This window comes from Periplaneta americana, chromosome 6 (assembly GCF_040183065.1).
Source record: "Periplaneta americana isolate PAMFEO1 chromosome 6, P.americana_PAMFEO1_priV1, whole genome shotgun sequence".
In the NCBI taxonomy this organism is placed as follows: Eukaryota; Metazoa; Arthropoda; class Insecta; order Blattodea; family Blattidae; genus Periplaneta; species Periplaneta americana.
The window spans coordinates 102941069-102961721 of record NC_091122.1 but is presented as its reverse complement, the minus strand read 5'-3'; the positions used below and the strand labels follow the sequence as shown (position 1 = coordinate 102961721).

The 20653-nt window shown below is 34.6% G+C and overlaps 1 protein-coding gene across 6 annotated transcripts in view; it reads right to left on the bottom strand.

Annotated features, from left to right (window-relative positions):
- Positions 1-1289: 1289 nt before the first annotated feature.
- Positions 1290-20653, bottom strand: part of LOC138701584 (aldehyde dehydrogenase family 16 member A1-like) — a 113544-nt gene continuing 94180 nt past the window's right edge. For all 6 annotated transcript variants that reach the window (XM_069828627.1, XM_069828625.1, XM_069828623.1 and 3 more), the window contains 4 exons: positions 17818-18079; positions 12954-13088; positions 5366-5696; positions 1290-1680 (listed from right to left, as the gene is read on the bottom strand). In XM_069828627.1, the coding sequence (XP_069684728.1) occupies positions 1378-1680; positions 5366-5696; positions 12954-13088; positions 17818-18079 (1031 nt within the window). In that variant the 3' untranslated portion in view covers positions 1290-1377. The remainder of the gene's footprint in view (positions 1681-5365; positions 5697-12953; positions 13089-17817; positions 18080-20653) is intronic.

Sequence of the window (20653 nt, the reverse complement as noted above, 5' to 3'; positions counted from 1 at the left end):
ATTTGCTCATATTGGGTTCAGGGAAAAACCCGGAAAAAAACTCAACCAGATAACTTGCCCCGACCGGGATTCGAACCTGGGCAACATGGTTTCGCGGCCAGACGCGCTAACCACAGGTGTGGACCTTATGTCATGTACCATAATTTATTGTGTGTTTCAAATTATTTATTTCTTCCTGTACAAGGTTTCCTTTCAGATGTGTGAATGTAAGATACATATAAATGTGAATATAGCTCTCAGGGAAATTATTCAATAAATATTTAAAAAAAATCGTATGCGTTTTAATATGGTAATGATTTGTTTATACATTACTTTTAAATTTAACAAGTTGCATACTACGCAAAAGCATAAATAAAACATAAAATCATCAAAACATTATAATGAACAAATTCTCGAGGAAGTGCCTAGTGGGTCGTTATCGACCCACCCCATAAATTTTTACCGAAGTAACTAAATCAATGTTTTCATAGTTCCTCATGCTTACAACGTCCCTCTGACTCACTTAATATGATATGTGAAACAAAAATTAAAAAAAAATCATCTGGGCATAAATGGGTTAAGGCAGAGAGTAGATGCTGTCTACTATTGCAGTTTTGTGCAACATTAGCTACCTTCATCGAGCTTTAAGAAGAAAGTGACGGCACCTTTCGGAAACTACCCCTAACATCCTTCATGACAATGCGAAATGTCACACTGCTAATGCCATGACAGATCTTCTGCACTGCTGCAATGGAAAGTACTGGAACATTCACCATACTTACCTGATATGAGTCAATACGATTATGATCTTTTTTCCCGAAATGAAAGAGCCACTTAGAGGGAAGCATTACAACACAAGAGATGCCATTATTCATGCCATAGGGCGGTCACTTGAGACATCAACAGAGATGGATGCACTGATGGTGTACGATGCCTTCCACAATTGTGGCAGGTGGTGGTAAACGTGGGGGGGGGGAGCAATAACATTGAAGAAATGTAAGTGATGTTTCCTCTGACAAGAAATCCATTTCAAAATTATAGCAATGTTGCCATTATTTTTTATCCAACTCTCGTATCTTGTAATGATTGTTTTGTTTCCCTAAATATGCCACAACTATTTCACATCTGTCTTCAGTAGCCACCATTGCACATAAATATTAAATTAGTATATTTTGTAAGATTTACTGGAAATAATAACAACAACAATAATAATAATAATAATAATAATAATAATAATAATAATAATAATAATAATAATAATAGCAACTTAAAAAAAATGTTGAAATAGTGAGATAATAAATTTTCACATAACAATTTATAATTCGTTTATTTGGAACAGTTAAAAAAACAATGCTACAAAAATATACCACCTTACATTATAGAACCATTTCATATGCTTTAGTTTGCATATATTTCCTCACATGGGATCCAAATAGATTTGTATCTGATGGAGTGCAGCTCGAACAACTCACTGCAGTCTGTCACCTGTTCCAAATTGTCAAAGCAGGGCAGTCTGTCAACCCAAGTATCCTTCATGTTAGCACTGGAAGCCCACTCAATATACTTTGCTGTTGTTGCTTCAATGCCAGGAGCCCACAAAGCTGCCACCTCCTGATGGCTGGCCAGTTGTGCTGCCAGATACTTTGTGTCTCCAGTTAGAACATTCACCACGCCTGCTGGGAAATCTGAACAATCCAATACCTGTACCAGAATTGAAAATTTCTCAGGATTACAATACACACATTCATAATGTTGCGAATTTCATTTATTGATCGCAAGATGTCTCTAGTTTCACTATACAGAGCAACACTGTGATACATCACATGAAAACGAAACAGTAACTGTTCAAAATGCTGGATGTTCTCAATATCCAAATAAAACAAAGGGCTGTAAATTTATTTCTTACTGTGGAGCAAATTAATCCAATTGATATCCATACATATCAAAGACAATGTATCATGACAGTACTGCAGACACCAGTACAGTTAAAAACTGAATGAGACACTTCAAGGGCAGAAAAACGAACATTGTTGACAAGTCTCGTGGCCAGCCAGCAATGACAGTGACAGAATACAACAAAGGTCCAATCAACGCACTCATCAAAGAAAACGACACATGAATTATGTGATGCAATAAGCATTCGAGAACCAACTTTGATAGTCATTATTAAGAAGCTTGGTTACAGAAAGGTTTGCACCCATGAGTACCGAAAATATTGATAGACTAACACGAGCCCAAAAAGACATTTGGTTGGAGCTCCTGGAGCATTATCCAAATAAGGAGGATATTTTTCTGTCATGCATCATTACAGGAGACCAACTCTGGGCCCACCATTATGAGCCGAAGCAAAATGTTTATGCTGATTTCTGGAATCACAATACGGATTTTTACTGAAATAGAAAATGGAGCAGATGCGTAGAAAATGATGGAGACTTTGTAGGAAAGTAACAGGATGTTTATGAAAGATATGAATACTTCATTTAAATGTCATACTACTAGCAATTAAAGTTTCTGAGAAAAAAATTAGAAGGCAAAAACTTTTGTATCAATGTAAAGGATGATGAAACTCAGTATGATGGCCTAATATGCAGAGGTTTCATGATTCGATTTTCGTGGGCAGGGCTTCTGATCAAGAGAATGTGACAGGGGATTCACAGAATCCTTATGATTACGTGAATAAGTCTTTGTTTTACTGTTTTGTATTTACTGTTACTTTTTATCATTAGGGATATGGGTTTTTATTGTTTAATATTTTTATTGTACTTGATTTTACTCTATTACATGGACTCATCCAGTGACGTCATAACATTCTCGACAGTATCTGGTTACATGGAAATAAAGCTAGTTGCTTATTAGATAATTTTCGTTGCCTATCACTAGGCATATGGGTTTCTGTTATTTAATATTTATTATTGTATTTGATTTTTACGCTATTACATGGACTTGTCCAGTGACATAACTTTCTTGACAGTATCCGGCAATATGCAGGTAACACTAGTTGCTTATTAGCAGGGTTTAAGCTAGAAAATAAATAATTGTCGCAAAAATGCACAAACGTAAAATTATATTTGTGCAAATTGCGAGAAGCTTGTGCAATATTATAAATAATTCTACAGAATGATAAAATTAATAAACAAAAATTTATGTAATTTTTTCTTTCAGTTTTATTACTTTCGATCTATCTTACCACACTCTAGATATACTTATGCAAGTAAATCATTACGTAGGTATGTTTAGAATCAATTAATGCTGAATTTACATCACATTAAAGTATGTTATTTTACGAGCACTCTAAACATTGAAGTTTTTTACGAGTAGGCCCTTCAAGATTTATTGTTAGCAGAGTGCTAACTCTTTTTACTGAAAGGTGGTTTCTAATTCCAGTTTTTACAAGATCCATGGAACTAAATTCTCGCTCACAATTTACAGTATGTGATGGAATTATATAAATCAATTAGAAGAAATTGTTCACTCAACTTACATGAATCGCACCAACTCTTTGAAATCAATTCCTGAACATCTTTTGCTCAATACCTTTTTGAACATTGCCCATGCCATTAGCATTTCAATTAAATTCAGATTAATTCAAACACATCTCTGATTTTATTTTCTCTATTACCATCTTCGTTTCTGAAGTCCAATGTGGTTGTCGCATTTTTGCACATTTACATTGAAAGTTTGATGCATTTTTAGAAGTCGAGTAGCAAAATGCGACAAATGCGACTGTGGCTTAAACCCTCCTTATTAGATAACTTTTGTTACTTATTCCTTTGCAAGTACATTACACAACATTCGACAGATGGCAGAATGTGCACTCTTTAACATGTGCAGGTGGAAACTTCCTTAACTTAGTGTTGCGCTAGAAATTTGAAGAGCTTCTAATTAATTATACATCAGACAAAGATGTATTCACATCAAACATTTCAGTGATACCACGCCCATATAATAGTCCTGAGTTGAATCCATGAGAGTTCTTCCTTTTCAACATTAAAAAATATCAGAACAGAATACTGTACAGGCAAATGCTGGTTGTTAAGTGTATGAACCATTTAAGTCAATTTTCAATAAAAAAAAAAATCCTCATTGTGTAGATTCCTGGACATAATGGTGTCACAGAAAACGAAATGCATATCTTTTCCGTAAAGGGAACTTCAACTTTCCTAGTGAACCACAGTCTTTCATCAGCCTTCAACAGCATCTGCCATCATAAATATCAATAATGAATTAGGCTTAGTATAGCTGAGTAACAAACGTTTCAAAGTGCACAGAAACTACGTGCTCCTACACGTCAGTTGGAATGGGGGATAAATCATTTGGATTGAGTCTGTGGAAGAGTACGGATCTAGTCCAGAGAAGTACGGTTTGCTCTGGATAGTGTTACATTGCATTCTATTCCTACTATGTTAGAGTATTTAGGGTAAAATGATGTATCTCTCTATTATGCCTCTCGGCAAAAGTTAGTAGTCGTTAAAGAATGACATCATGTGAAATGCAAGAGTGAAAGCACTATGTTTTATCTGTTGCCACACTACAGGCCTGTTTCAGCCTCATGCAGTATTAATTTCAAAAATATTACTTTTGGTTTGTAATCTATTATTCTAGACATGTTTTGACAGAGATACTGGTACATTATTGTATTTTCAAGACTTGTCATAAGTACTTATTTTTTAAGTACGTTATTTAATGACGCTATATCAACTACTAGGCTATGTAGCATCAATGAAATTGGTGACATCGAATTGAGGCCCAGGATTCACCATGTGATTACCTGACATTCGTCTTACAGTTGGGAAAACCATCGGAAAAACTCAGCCAGGTATTCAGCCCAAGCAGGAATTGAATCCCTGTCTAAGCACAGATTTGAATCAGTAGGTATACAAGCTACTATCTGAGCTATGATGCTATGTATAGATAATGTGAAAATGAATAAGAAACTTGTCACATATCATGCCGAGATGTCCTGATTTGGACGGAGCCCAGTGCAAATACACTGAAACTAATCAATGACTCTTCATGGAGATTAAACAAACCAATCTGTGCAAGTTTATACTTGCCCTCAGCTGCACATTTAATTTCTTAGACTGGGAGCACAAAGAACCAAACTAATGGGCCTAAGTGCTTTCTGACGTAGAAAAGTTTCAACATGTTAGCAGAAATGATCAAAGATCTTGCTTAAATGCATATATATATTTAAATAAAATTAAATAATTCTCATTAATTAACAAAAAACCATTCGTATTTGTTTTTTTTTTTTTGGCATTTTATTCCAGAAAATGAAGTAAAAAAACTGGAATGTTATCTAATCTAAGAGATCAAATCACGAACTTCAGGATATGAAGCCCATATACTAATATATGATTAGCCATTTCAGGAAACTGGTGTTTACCTCACAAAATTCCACAGCAGGCGTTGGGTGGACACTATCAGCAATGACAACAATGGAATTTCCATAACACACTGCTGGTGCAAACATAGAGACGAAGTTGAGAAGTGCCAATGGACCAGGTGGGGACTGAATGGGTGTCTGCACAGCTCCAATGACCCCCATTGGCTCGCGATTTATTATGGTGGCAAAATTGTTGTTGGGACTAATTTCCCCTGTTGACACATGCTTCTTGTCACAACTTGCTGCCCAGTGGAATAGCACACGCTGACAAGCATCAAGCTCCTTTGTGGCAAATTCTCTGTCTGCTTTGCCATACAGAACAGTTAAATGACTGCAACACAGAAAAACGTTTCTTATTACAACTGAAGATTATATGACATTAGAACTGTAACACTTCAAATCATATCTTGTATTCCAAATTAAACACGGATTTACCATTATTTTACAATAAAATATATTTTTTTTTTGTTAACACTCTTCTTATTAAAAAATTATATACTCTATTTGGTACTTATCTTAATTCAGTCAGAAAAGTTGGTAGGGAGGTCATGATCGTGATCATGGTGATGGTGATGGTGGTCATGGCAGCAGTGGTGGCAATAGCAGCAATAGTACGATTTATATGGCTACTTCACATCTTACTTTTTGATATGTGTGTCCAACTACATGTCCACTGTGAATGATGAATTGTGGTGTTTCCCAAGATTTCAGATTATCTATGGTTCATATTTTTGCATCTGATGAGGATATGTTCTATTCTTTCATTTTCTGTTAGTCATTTTTACATAGTAGTGACTGTAATTCAAAACGATGTAGGTAAGCTTCTGTGATAAGTTGTTCAATTCTTGCTCGAGTAGCTTGTAGTTCGTATGTGTCTAGATATCCCTCCCCCCAATCAATGCCACCAGGTTGTCATTTGACGTTCCTGGCAATGGCTTATTTGTAACCTACTTCTGAGGTTGGGGCGCCTGGGAGGCAGAGTTATGCTGCCCCGATAGTAGTATGACAGGATAATTATGAAGTGCCAGGAGAGATCTTAAACCTAAGCCTAACCTAATTTCCAGACCATGGACGAACACAGAAACATTCCCCATTAAGGAAAATTCCTGTGTTCTTACCGGGAATCGAACCCAGGGCCTCATGAACTGTAGTCCGAAGCTTTGACCATTAGCCCATGAGGCTGGTCTGTATATTTTATTGATGTTATGTTGCTTCAAAATATTTCTGAGTGTTCCTCTGGTTTGTCCTTTTAGACTAGCAGTCAGCATTTGTGGATTTGCAAATCCATTAACATCATACACCATAACATCAGATATTTACCTATGGTGATATAAATATAAAAAAAATTCTTAAGGTACATGTACACCTTTACATACAAAAAAATTTGTTTTGCATAATTTTGCTCTGCAAAATTTTTATACAATTGATAATGGTACCAGAAAGAGAATGAAGTGAACAGATCCCTTGAAATTATGTCTAGATTGTTTATAAAAATTATTTTGTTTATAATTTTGACATAAAACTTGAAACACGATAGCTCATGCAGTTTTTAAGATAGAGCCACAGTTTTTTCACTGTTTTATAGCTAAAACTATTATTTAGTGCCTGACATATAGCTATTTTTTATTTGTATTTACATTAATTAAATATTACCATATATGTAACTTATACTAATATTTTATGTTGCATAAATCATTTAAAATCCATAGATAATTATTAACTATATTAATGTTATTTTACTCATTGTCAGGCACTGGGGGGACATTTCAAGCTTCAAAATGACACCAATATCTTCTTGGTATCACCTTATTTGGATGAGATATCATGTTTAAAAGAATTAAATATTCTAAAATTTCTATTTACAGGAAATGAGCCACAAACTTTCAGAGCCTAGAAGACTCCATCATCATATGTCACCCCTTAAGTAGCTTCATGTCGGTCCAGTTTCAGCTTCTTTCTGCCTCTCAAATACCTCCTTGTTTTAACTTCAGTTGTTGAATGTTTTTTTTTTTTTTGGCATTTTTGTCCCTATTTTCCATTGATGCAACAAATCCTGCAATGGTGTTTGTCCCAGGGTTTATGCCCATCCTCCTCAAAATTTTAATTTCTACTTTTGGACTTTTATTAAAATCACGTACAACATCACTGACACATAAATTTACAGTTTTATGACCAACAGTAAAAGATTATAAATTACTTCGTTATGTAAAAAAGTGTTTTCAATCTAATGATCATGTCCTGATATCTATGCATCTATTTTGGCACTAGAAAGAAGTTTATTTTACAGGCAATGCTGGACGAGAGGATTGATTGCTACGAGGATCACTTCAAAAGTAATCCACAATATTTATTTAAAAATTACATTTTTGTTCTACAGCTTTGCTATTTTCATATAATGTAGATATATCCTTCAGGAACAATATGTCACTTTTCCACATAATCCCCGCACCTTTCAACAGCCTTACGTCACCTTGGAATGAGGGCCTGTATACCTGCACGATAAAAGTCTGGACCAATATGTCTGAGCCACTCTTTAGTAGCGTGCACGAGGGAGTCATCATTTTCAAATCTTGTTCCTTCAGTTTACCAAAGAGATGGTAATAGCATGGTGCCAGATCAGGACTGTACGGAGGATGTTTCAGTGTTGTCCATCCAAGTTTTCTGATCTGCCCTGTGGTCTTCTGACTGACACGTTGCAATGCCTTGTCCTGCAATAGCAGAATATTCTGCTTCTCCCGATGTGGTTGAACACGAATCAGTTGAGCTTGACTTTCTTGAGAGTTGTTACATATGCATCAGAATTAATGGTAGTTCCGTGTGGCATAATGTCCACAAGCAAGAGTCCTTCTGAATCGAAAAACATAGTAGCCATAACATTTCCTGTCAAAGGCGCAGTTTTGAATTTCTTTTCTTCAGTTAATTTTCATGATGTCACTCTATTGCCTGCCTCTTTATCTCCGATCAAAATCGTGGAGCCATGTTTCATCTCCTGTCACAATTCTTGCAAGAAATTCATCTCCACCATTCTCATACTGGTCATACAAGGGTTGTATCTATGACCTCCATAAATTGCAAAGGTTTAGAATCAAAAATAAGTTTTAAAAAATGTTGTGCATTACTTTTGGAGTGATCTTCGTAGAAGTGACCATGGCTGATGACGCAGTTTGGAAAATGGGACTTATCTGAAAAACCTTAAGGCATAAATCGAAAATTCTTATATCAAATTAAAGGGGAGAAAATTCTCGATTAAAATAGTTATATTTAGAAAATTCTAATTTTTCATCATTTTTTGCGTTTCGTGGGTGTACATATACCTTTAATAAATTTGCATTTCTAAGAAACATAAAACATAACGTTAAATAAAGTGTTAATATTTTTTTACTTGAGATTGTACACTTGATCTCAAACATACGAAAAAAAAATCCTAGTGTTTTAATAAGGGCCTAGTAATTAAATAAAGATTGGAGAACGAATTATACACTGATGTTTCAAATGGACTACTTGATATATAACAGTTGCCAAAATAGATAAAAATTCAGTCTGGTATAAACAACTGTGGCGATTCAAGGCTCCTTGATGTTCGAGAGTTGACCACTCCCAATGTCTCGAAATTTCGCTTGATTCACACACAAGCAGTCAATGACGTAGGCATTACTGTGGTGCAGGTTTTCAGCTTTTTGGGCATTGTTAATCTTACTTTCTCGATTGTTGTTCAACTCTAGGCTCATTCACAATGAAAATTAAACATAACGTAAGCGTTAACTTAAGAATGTAAACGTTACGGTAAAATCAAGAGCATTCACGATGGGAACATAAACATAACCGCAAATATACTAGGTAACAATGGAAACATAACAACGACGCCATTTCCTCATATTCTGTCGTATACTTCAGCGCTCCACGATTGTGTACTGTTTGCAAATCACGTAAGCATAAGCATGAAAGTTTGGAGTTTGCAAACTTTCATATTAACGTCTTACGGTAATGTTTATGTCAGTGCTTATGTGAATCATTGTGAATGATCCCATTTGATAACCTGGCCGCAAACTTCTGTGTTTATGTTACGGTTATGTTTAATTTTCATTGTGAATGGGCCTTTATACCATCATTCACGATGGGAACATAAACATAACCGCAAACATACTTGGTAACCATGGAAACATAACAACGACGCCATTTCCTCATATTCTGTCGTATACTTCAGCACTCCATGATTGTGTTCTGTTTGCAAATCATGTAAGCATAAGCATGAAAGTTTGGAGTTTGCAAACTTTCATGTTAACGTCTTATGGTAATGTTTATATCAATGCTTATGTGAATCATTGTGAATGATCCCATTTGGTAGCCTGGGCGCAAACTTCTGTGTTTATGTTACGGTTATGTTTAATTTTCATTGTGAATGGGCCTTAATAGTTACCCTTCACCTTGCACCCTTACTGTTTCTGTAGACACTGTTGTACCATTTGCAACTATTTTGTAATCAATATGTTTCCAACTATATCTTCAACTTATCTCTGCAGCAGTGGCGTGCATTCTGGGTAGGCTAGGTCTGCTGCACCTACCCAGACAGACAGGAAGAAATTTATTAAATTTGTATTTAAAAGTAATACTGTTAATTTAAGAAAATCTGCAGAGTCCTTAACTAATTTCAGCAAACTTTGGCTTGGCATCCTATTTTCATTTCCTTTTGGCTGGTACTGTATGTCGCATTTGAATTATTGTCCGCTGTGTGCTCGCTCTCGCGTCATCTTTCATCACTGGAGAGTTGGGCTGCTCGGCTTGCGGTGCCTACCTGGCCCTGCAGTGAGCATAGTGTTTCCCTTCATAGTCAGTACATTAGAACAGCTGGCGCATGCGCCCTGATTCACGTGTCTTGCCCATTGCCGTAATACGCTAGGTGGTAGGTGCTATTGAAAGCGCTTTTGGTGATGAAATTACTGTATTATAGTGTTTATTTGAACTTCTGGTGGTAAAGTGAGTGTGTTACAGAGTTTATTTAAACAAAGTGAGGTATAACTAGTGCGATATTGTTGTAATATGGCAGAAGATCACTGTATAATTGAACAGATTTTTAAAAAGCCTTTCAGTTGTAGATCATTTAGCGAAAAAGTTGAAATTGTAACTGTGGGGGAAGACCAGTGCAGGCGCTTCCGAACTTAAAGTTTTTACATAAAGAAAAGAGTAGAGAATATTTACGTTATTTCAATGTGAACCAATATGTGAAAACTAATTGGCTAACCGGATGCTGTCATCTTAATAAATTATTTTGCAGGCCATGCTTAATATTTCGTAACGAACAAAGTGTGTGGAACAAAGAGGGTTATAATAATTTAAATAATCTCAGCAATGCCATTGTCAAACACGAACGATCGCAGTGTCATTTGCGTTCGGTTGTTCAGCTTTCTTGTTTTGGAAGTGTTCGTATTGACACCCAACTTGAACAACAATTGAAATCGGATGTGGTGCGTCACAATGAAATGGTGAAGAAGAACAGAGAAATATTGAAATGCCTAATCGACGCAACGTGCTTCTTAGCCATGCAAGAACTGCCGTTCAGAGGGCATGGCGAAAGTGAAGATTCACTTAACAAAGGCAACTATGTAAAATTTTTACATTTGTTGAGCAGCTATGACACTACTCTTCGAGAACATCTAGAGTCGTCTACAACATTTAAGGGCACATCGAACAGAATTCAAAATGACCTGATAACTGCTATCAGTGGCGTGTTGATGGAATCTATTAAGAATGATATTTCCATGGCCCAGCATGTTGCAGTTATTTTAGATGAAACATCCGATGTAAGCAACAAATCACAATTATCCACCACTCTCAGTTATGTCCATGACCAGACAGCACAGGTTCAAGAAACGTTTATTTCCCTCGTTGATGTGAGTGCAGATAGATCCGCTAATTAATGGTTTATTTAATCATGTAATGGACATAGTGGGATCTTATGATATCAGAGACAAATTAGTTTGTCAAACATATGACGGTGCGGCAGTGATGGCTGGAGAAATAAATGGACTTAAAACCAAAGTTCAAGACATTTATCCTAGAGCTCTATTTGTTCATTGTTTCAGTCATGTCCTAAATCTAGTCTTATCTGTCAGCTATGAGTATTAAGGAGTGCCGGATCTTTTTTCAGACATTGAATGGATTAAGTAGCTTCTTCTCCAAGTCTACAAAACGCGCGCATGCTCTTACTGAATATTCCAACAGAATAATTCCAAGAAATGCGCCCACAAGATGGAATTTCTCTTCCAGAATAGTCAATGTTGTAAAGGAGAACCGTGAATTGCTGGTGGACTTTTTTAAAAATATACTCAACAACTCATCAGACTGGGAAAGTGAAACTGTTGCTCTTGCGCGTGGATATTTGTCTTTCCTTTCAGAGTTTGAGACCAAATTTCTTCTAAATGTGTTATCAAAGATCTATGCATACACTGACATTCTGTACAACATTCTTCAGACGAAGCATTTGGATATTCTGTATTGTGTAGAAAAGGTTAATGAAACAAAACGTATTGTTCTACATGAGAGAGACAGATTTGATGCATTATAGAGTGATGTTTGTAATGAAGTCGAATGTGAAGAAGTGCCGCGAAAAAGAAAATGCCTGGAAAATGATGTCATAAAATACGGGAGAATATTTTTTGAAATAATAGACAATGTGACAAACCATATTACAGATAGGTTTGGAAATCTCCCTCAGTTGGAATTTATTTCATTGCTTGATCCAACCAAATTTCAGTCTTATAAATTAAATTTTCCTAATTCCACCCTGAATGCGCTGAATGTAAAGCACAGTGCAATGTTTGATATAGTCCGTCTAAAAAATGAATTGACAGTCCTATATTCAATGGAGGAGTTTCGTGGAAAATACCCTCATGAACTGGTGACACATTTAAAATCAAAACAACTCCACACAGCAATTTGTCGAATTGTACAAATTGACAGGTTTTGACCATACCAAGCACATCTGCATCTGCTGAGAGGTCATTTTCTGCTCTTAAGCGGATTAAATCATTTCAAAGATCAACTCAAGGGCAAGAAAGATTGAGCAGTCTAGCCTTGATGTCCATTGAGAAGAAAAAGCTGAAAGAAATCCGAAAATCCCCTACATTCCACAGCGATGTCATTGAGGAGTTTTCTAAAAAGGAACGCAGAATGGAGTTCACCTTCAAGTAAATAAGGTATGATTTATTTAATTACTAATTTATTTTATCATTAGTTTCCGGAGGTTTCTGTTTTCTTACCCTCCTTCTGGCTGCTGCTCTGGTTTGTTGTCAGAACTCACTAAATTTATAACAAATTATCAATATGTTCGAGATATTGTAAGTTGGATACCTATGTAGCATGAAAACATGAAGAGCCTACCCTAATGCAATAGGATCCGCACGCCACTGCTCTGCAGAAGATGCAGTATTGTTAATTTAGAAGTATATGGAGTCATTGAATATTATAATATTCTTATAATTTGCCATTTATTTTGATTCTGGCTCTTACTGATGATTTACAGACTTTCATTCATGGACTTCATCCCTAAAACAGTAACATATAATGTAATAAAAAATGTTTTGATAAGCACCTAATGAAATCTTCACGTCTCGACTGCAGTTTCTCTGCTGTATTGTACAATATCTGTGAACGTAAATGTGCTCCAAGCTTCCACCATACAGGTTGTGCCTTCAGAGCAGCCTCTACTGCATTGCGCACATCTTTTCTGAAAAAAAAATTTCAATTCCATATAAAATATGGTTACGATAATAAATTCAACACATCTTAATGTAGCATTTTTAAGTTTTCCAGCATATGCTCAAATTTGTATAAAATACTCGTAATCAGATAATTTATTTAATGCGTTGATGAATCTGATGGAAAACATGAACATTCAGTTATATTTTATGTCCAATTATGTGATAAGGCAACTGTTTTCTTATGGACTGATACATTCAAAACATAACAAAAAATATTATCAGCAAAGACACATTATTATCCAAATTGCTAGATGTCAGTTTACCAATGTGATGCACTGCAGACAAAATCTAACGTGAAAAGTAATGTGCAGCATTAGCATATTGTCGGCTTAGAGTGTAAACCTGCTAACTACCAAAAAGGAAATTTTACAAGGGAAGCAAAAAACTGAGTTCAAATTAACTCTGAAACTTCAGGACCAAATCCAAAGTACAGGTGGTATTTGTACCTGTACTTTGGATTTGGTGCTAAAGTTTCAGAGTTAATTTAAGCTCAGTTTTTTGCTTCCCTTGTAAAATTTCCTTTTTGGTAGTTAGCAGGTTTACATTCTAAGCCGATGATATTATTCCTAGAGGGAAATGCTTGGTTCAAGATGATGAGACAAGTATGCAAAATTAGACAAAAAAAAATACATATCAGCAATAACAGTATGATTGAATACCGAGTCTGAAGAAAGTAATTTATTGATTGAGAATGTTATATCTCTGTCGATTTTAAACAAAAGCAGTGTTCTAATAAAATACTGATACCATTCATTAAGTCAATAATTTTCAAAGCAAATTTATGCAATCAGTACCATCCATTCATCAATGGATACATTTTATATATTTATTGACAATTTAAATATCTGTCTGTGCATTAGATCTACAATCACCAACTAAGTACTGTCATTAGTATATAGGTTTTCATTCTCAAGTTCACCATCTGATATCTGAAGATAAAACATAATACAGTAATTGAATTCTACACATTTTGAGAATAAACGAAAATATAATGCCTACAATAAGAACAGAATACAAACTGAAAGGTTACAAATGTAAAGGAGATGACGACGAAGTGATAACGACTCTCAAGTAAAAGAAACATTCTGAAACTGATACGCAGAATCAAAACTGTTCAATATGTTTTTTATGATTTTCTACTAACACAGTTTTGAATTATTTAAAATTTTAATTTTGTGTTATACTGTACTATTAATATAACACCTCATCTATTATGTAATAATGGTAGGTAACATTCAATGTATTTGCGGTTTTAACCTGTCACAGGCGATCAAGTTGAGAAATGTTTAGTTTCGCCTGTTGAAAAATGGAAATGACACGTGAATAACAATACCCTGTTCTAAAATTTTACTTTCGTCTTAAAAATCGTGTGCTCAGGCATGTTAAATATTACAGCAAGCTTGTGGGAAAACTGTTCTACCCTAAGTAATGCTCGTAGATGGTACAAAATGTTAAAAGATGGAAGACAATAATCATCAAAAGACATTAGTACTGGGGCTCCAACCACTGTTCTTACAGATGTAAACATTAACACTGCTGCTGCTATTGTGAGAAAAGATAAGACGAATAACACTAAGAAACCTTTAAAAGGTCTTGGAATAGTTCATTAGGTGCCACACATTGGTAACAGAAAACCTGCACATGACATGTGTTAGTGCATTAGTGCACAGTAGGTTCCAAGAATGCTTACTTCTGAACAGCTGAAGGTTTTGAGATTTGCATATGGTGTGTATGATGTTACAGGAGAAAGGTGAAGGGTTTCTTTCGAAGATCATAACTGGAGATGAGATTTGACAGCATCATTTTGAGAGGGGGGAGAATTTTTTTCAAATAACTAGAATCGACAGCAATTCGGAAGGCGGTAGTCTGCTAGCGTTTGCGTCAAGAGAGAGACAGATAGAGAGAGCAAGGCAGCATACAACACTGTCACATCATACTTCACGCACATGTGTAATACAAATAGCACAGGAGAGAATTTAAATTATCAAAAGACAATAATGACCTTAGCCGTTGATTACTGTAAGCATGACACCAAACAAACCCTCTTTCCTTCACTAACAATATTCTTCGCACAGTTTCCAATCCCACATCACATGCTTCTGCAGTCGTTTCTTGCATGTTGGCAACGTTGCAGCCAGCATCAAGATGGCTGGCAGCATTCTGCTCGTCAACGTTTTTGAAATAATTATACACCTTAAACACTATTTTCCGCGCCTGCCTGTGCAGTACTTGTCTTTTTACAGTCTCTTCTTCCATTTATTTATCTTATACACACACATGCATCTATAATGAACACCGATCAAAATACCCCTCATTTCTCGTGAAAAACAACAACTGAATAGAATACAGTGGACTTCATGTTGTCAGCAAACAGCTGGATACATTGAGAAGATTGATTTATTGATTGATTGATACACACACAGTAAATGTTAGTTTTACTTATTCAATGTATTGAAACACTCACACGTAAACAAACGAAATCGGTAAGCACTTGTTACAGACTGATTCCAATTGGTTCTACTGTACAAGTTTGTGACATCACATACCAGCAATGCTATGGCGCATATAGCAGCTGACCGTCTTCCAAAATGTCATCTAGTCTAGAGGACATGAAAAATGTCTAGAACTGGATGATGTAAGAAATTACAAAGACTGGACACATTCGAAATCTACAGACGGCAACAAAAGTGACAACGGAGTAGCCATAATAGAACAAAACTATATCACTCATCAACTTCTATACAGGTTAAACCAGAAGTGTTCAAATAATCAAGCAGAACAACTTGCTATCCTCAAAGCAATAGAAGACATCGAAAGAATCACTTGCATGCAAGAGAATGAAAAGAACTGCCGCAATCCACATCGACAGCAAAGTAACCCTTGATTCACTGGTAAATACCAACAACCACCATAGTCTAATTGAAGATATCAGACAACGGATAAGAAACATTCAAAAAGAGGGATGACCATACACTTCATCTGAGTGAAAGCTCACGTCGGAATCCCGGGGAACGAGTTAGCAGGCCGACTGGCAAAGGAAGCATCTTGCAAAGAGAACCTTCAAGAATCATAGAAGAAAGTACTCAAAAGTGCAGTGTATAGTGCAGTGAATGAACGAAGTGTACAAGAGTGGCAAAGAGAGTGGTCAGTTACCAACAAGGGCAAAATTACAAAATCATTTTTCCCCAGTGTTAATGATAGACTGTCAGTAAATCTAAAATTAACAGCTATTTAATTACTTTCCTGACTGGTCATGGAAAACTAAAAGAGTACTTCCATAGGTTTAAAATAACTGATAATCCAAACTGTTCATGTAATAAAGATATACAATCAGTAAATCACCTTGTGTGGGATTGTGAACTGCTAAGTGCCAAAAGACAGGCTTTATGGAGAGATGTGATAAAACATAGTTAAAAATGGCCGTTAACAAATGATGAACTAATGAGAAGACACCTTAGAAGCTTTGTTAGATATATAGCATTAATTGATCTGAACACACTATAATTGATCAAATGACAGATATTTATAATAGACTAAACTAATCTAAGAAATACAACAGTTTGGAAACTAAAATATAAAGCATGGGAGTAAGAATATATAACATGTAATATTACATATTGTAATGGGGCATGCCGAGGAAATAAAGTATTAAGAAAAAAGAAACACACACACAAAAGGAAAAAACCTTACTCAGAAATATACGAGAGAAAACCTTATTCATAACTCCTTATATGATGTGCTAAGATGACATGCTTATAGTTAAATCAAACTTGACATTCTTAATATAAGATACATTTCTAATATTTATCATGTCTTGCAATATACAGTATTTAAGTTTTCCAATTTACATAGGCGAATATTATTCTGAAAGAACTGCACATTCCTGCTTTCACAAAAATTAAATTCCTGGCATGGATAGCATGCAACTAAAAAGTGAGAAAAAGCAGCCTATGATGGAAGTTACATGATATCTTTATATTTCCCATTTTGTGAAATAGGCTACTAACAAATATTTTAATAAATGTTATACCAGTATTGGTACTTGAAATGCTACCAGTATTAAAAAAAAAAGCAGTAACAAATGCTGTATTTATTTTTGTTTTGTGAGAGGAATAGTTGTAAACCTTTCAATATCATCCAGGATACATCATAAGGATAGCATATAGAGTATGTTGAGTCACCATGATTTAAACATACCAAGAAATGTAGCATTGGAACATCAATGAAGAGAGCAGGAAATACATACAGATTAAGCTAATGATATGCAAATAAATATTGTAGCTATAGTACTTGATAAGAAACATCTACAAAAAAGGCAAAAGGCTTGAATAGCAACAGCATAGCTGAACAATAATGTGAAGTCAAAGAGAAAGTTAAGCTTATCAAGCAACCTCTAGTGTCATTTAAACAATCTACTGCCTAATATTCTGTCAGAGTCTCTTCATATTTTTTCCACATTATTCTCGTTTTGGAAATTATAGATATTAACTGATGTCATTTAATAATTTTGGAGAGTTCAAATTAATATAACTTTCTCATTAAAAACTAGGAGTTTATACTTTATATCACAATGAACAACGACAGTATCCTCACACAGAATTTAAGGAACTGTGTGTGCAAATAAATCCAACTGCACTGGCAAATTCAGTAAATAAAAAGTTTCATTGTGCTGATGGTAGTAGAAGCTCCACATACCTATTTCCTTCTGCAATGCTTCCGTACACTTTACCAGTTCCATCAAATACAACTAGTGATGAATTTCCATCTGGTCGTTTGTAAGCACCACCATAATACAACTTGTAGGTGCAGTCCACAACACCATTGTCATTCTGTTGGCAAACTGAAGGTGGACAAGAGACTGCCGAAATGTCAGGAGTTGCACCAAAGGATTTATATTCAACATGCTCTGTTGTCATATTTGTCCTCACGCCTTGGTATTGAAGGAATTCCAAAAGACCTAGATGATGATGATGATGATGATGATGATGATGATGATAATAATAATAATAATAATAATAATAATAATAATAATAATAATAATGACACTGCTGTTAGGACCAAGCCCCTACACCGGTAGCTGCACAGACCATATTCAATTCAATTCAATTCATTTCAATTTATTTGCCATTAGACATACAGTTTTAGGCTTCGTCAGAATACACTGAAAAACATATAAATACATTTAAAAAACACTAATAAAAGAAACAGTAAAATTTAAATAATACATATGGGACCAGTCAAATGGAACAATGTGCGTGACGCCATTTCTATGGCAGCTCAAGCTAGCAGACGAATAAGCCTAAGTTTACAGCTACAAATATCGCAAATATAAGTATTCGGACTCTTAATAATACATAAAAATATAATAAACTGTGAAATTATTGTTTATCCCTACTATAATATAATAATAAGTACAAAATACGATTTGTAAAACCAATACAACTGGATTGCATTGCATTAATAAAATTTCATATGAAGACCTGCCTGCTGCAGTTGAGGAAATAAAGTACCTACAGTATCTATATGCTATGTAACTAACAATCCTCTTGATATTCATATATTAAATAATATGCAGGCGTTATTGTGACATGCAAAGTGACAGCAAAAACGAACAGGAATGAAAAATTTAGGCCTACTATTTACCCTAAAAAAGTAAAATGTGTTACTAATCAATTCAATAAATCTTACTTCAAAATATATTAAATTAGAATCCTAATAATAGTAATAATACTAATTATTATTAATATTTAGGCCTATTGTTATTGTTGTTGTCATTATTATTATTATTATTATTATTATTATTATTATTATTATTATTATTATTATTATTATTATTAAGGAATATTGCAGCTCTCTTTATTAAATCAAGCATCAGATATGAAAAATTTGCTGTTTATAATGTCATGTAAGTTTTCCTTAACCAGGCTGTTTTTCCTTCAGTTCTTTAGTAGAGCTTTTTAAGTTTGATATTATAACTGCATATCTGTAACATTTTCTTTTACAAGCTAGGTTTTCTTTCTTCAAACTTCTAATCTGTTCCTTCTTTTTCTATAACTCATCTTCCATTAATCACAATCTTTTCTTGGGACTGGGCATTTGATTGTGTTCCGAACTAATAGTATCAGGAACGTATGAACAGTTCGCAATAACATTAACATTGTCTAGTTCAGAGACTCCAGTACTTCTGTTCAGAATCCTCTTAGGGAGTTTTTCTACCTAAAAATAATATTGTATTATGAAAAAAAGGAATTCTACTAAACATACTTTTAAATGATAAAGTTCAAGTCAATGGAAATTAGGTGTATGTGAATTTAAAATTTAACTTGTTTCAATAGTGAACCTAATCGCGTAAGTTGTTTTGAAAAATTAAAGAGAGATGAAACATCATCAGTAAAATGTTCAGAATACAGTTTGTGTTGTGAAGATTTGTTCGAATAAAATTATCTCTTCTAATGGCAGATAGTTATTGGTTTTATTTTTAGGGGAGAGCTAGAAATAATATGTATTTTATTATAATGATTTTATCATGTTTAAAAAAATACCAGCGATATGTTTGTCGAAATAGTTTTAGTGTTAGCTGATAGAATAATTCAATCTACATGGAAATGCTATTTACTGCCTGCATTAATTGAATGTTAAACTATTAGATGCATTTAAATATCGGTATTTACACATGAAAATTGATACTGGAGCCTTTTCTGCAGTTACAAGCCTTACAAGACTACATCATTATGGTAGATTCATCACATACACACTGGATACATTCGCAATCCCTATCACAATCACCTGTTAAATGCCACACTTGCCACAATGATGATAATGATGCGCGAATGGATTCAATTTTGTACAGCACAGCAGAGCTCGCTATGCATCTAGGTAAATAACTATATAACGTCATGGTTAGGACAAAGTAGAAACTCACTGAAAGAGGCATGTTGCTAGTCTTGGAATGGTGGTCATATTTAATACTGAAAAACATACACCTTCTTTCAAGTTACAAGTAACTCTCCTCTTATTTTTCGAAAAAGTAGTTCATGTGAATGTTAGTTATAATTTTAAAATCTTTCAACAAACAAAATTGGACTGTACATTGATTTATATTTAATGTTTCCAACTTCATATAACATTACTATATTGGACAGTTTGAAGACGTAAAAGATTAAAGGTATCTCTGGTGTTCCCCAAATTAACGATGTTACTATATTTTGTTAAAAGTGCCACACTGGTTCAGAGTGACGGTGATAGACGTGGCCAAGAACTGTTCAACATACAAGTACATTTTTATCGTTCATAATTCTAACTCATACATAATACAATGACCGGCAAAGAAAAAGAACGATCTTGAATATTTCCAAGTAACATTTAATTATGGAAATTTCATGAATTATTATGAAACAAAATTGATTTCTGAGGTAAATTAAATGACTCTACGATACAAATATCGTAAAACATAAAACAAAATACCATAAATTAAGGTTTGAATTAATTTGTGTGAATTAATACCTGTTCAGACATTAAACCACAGGGACAC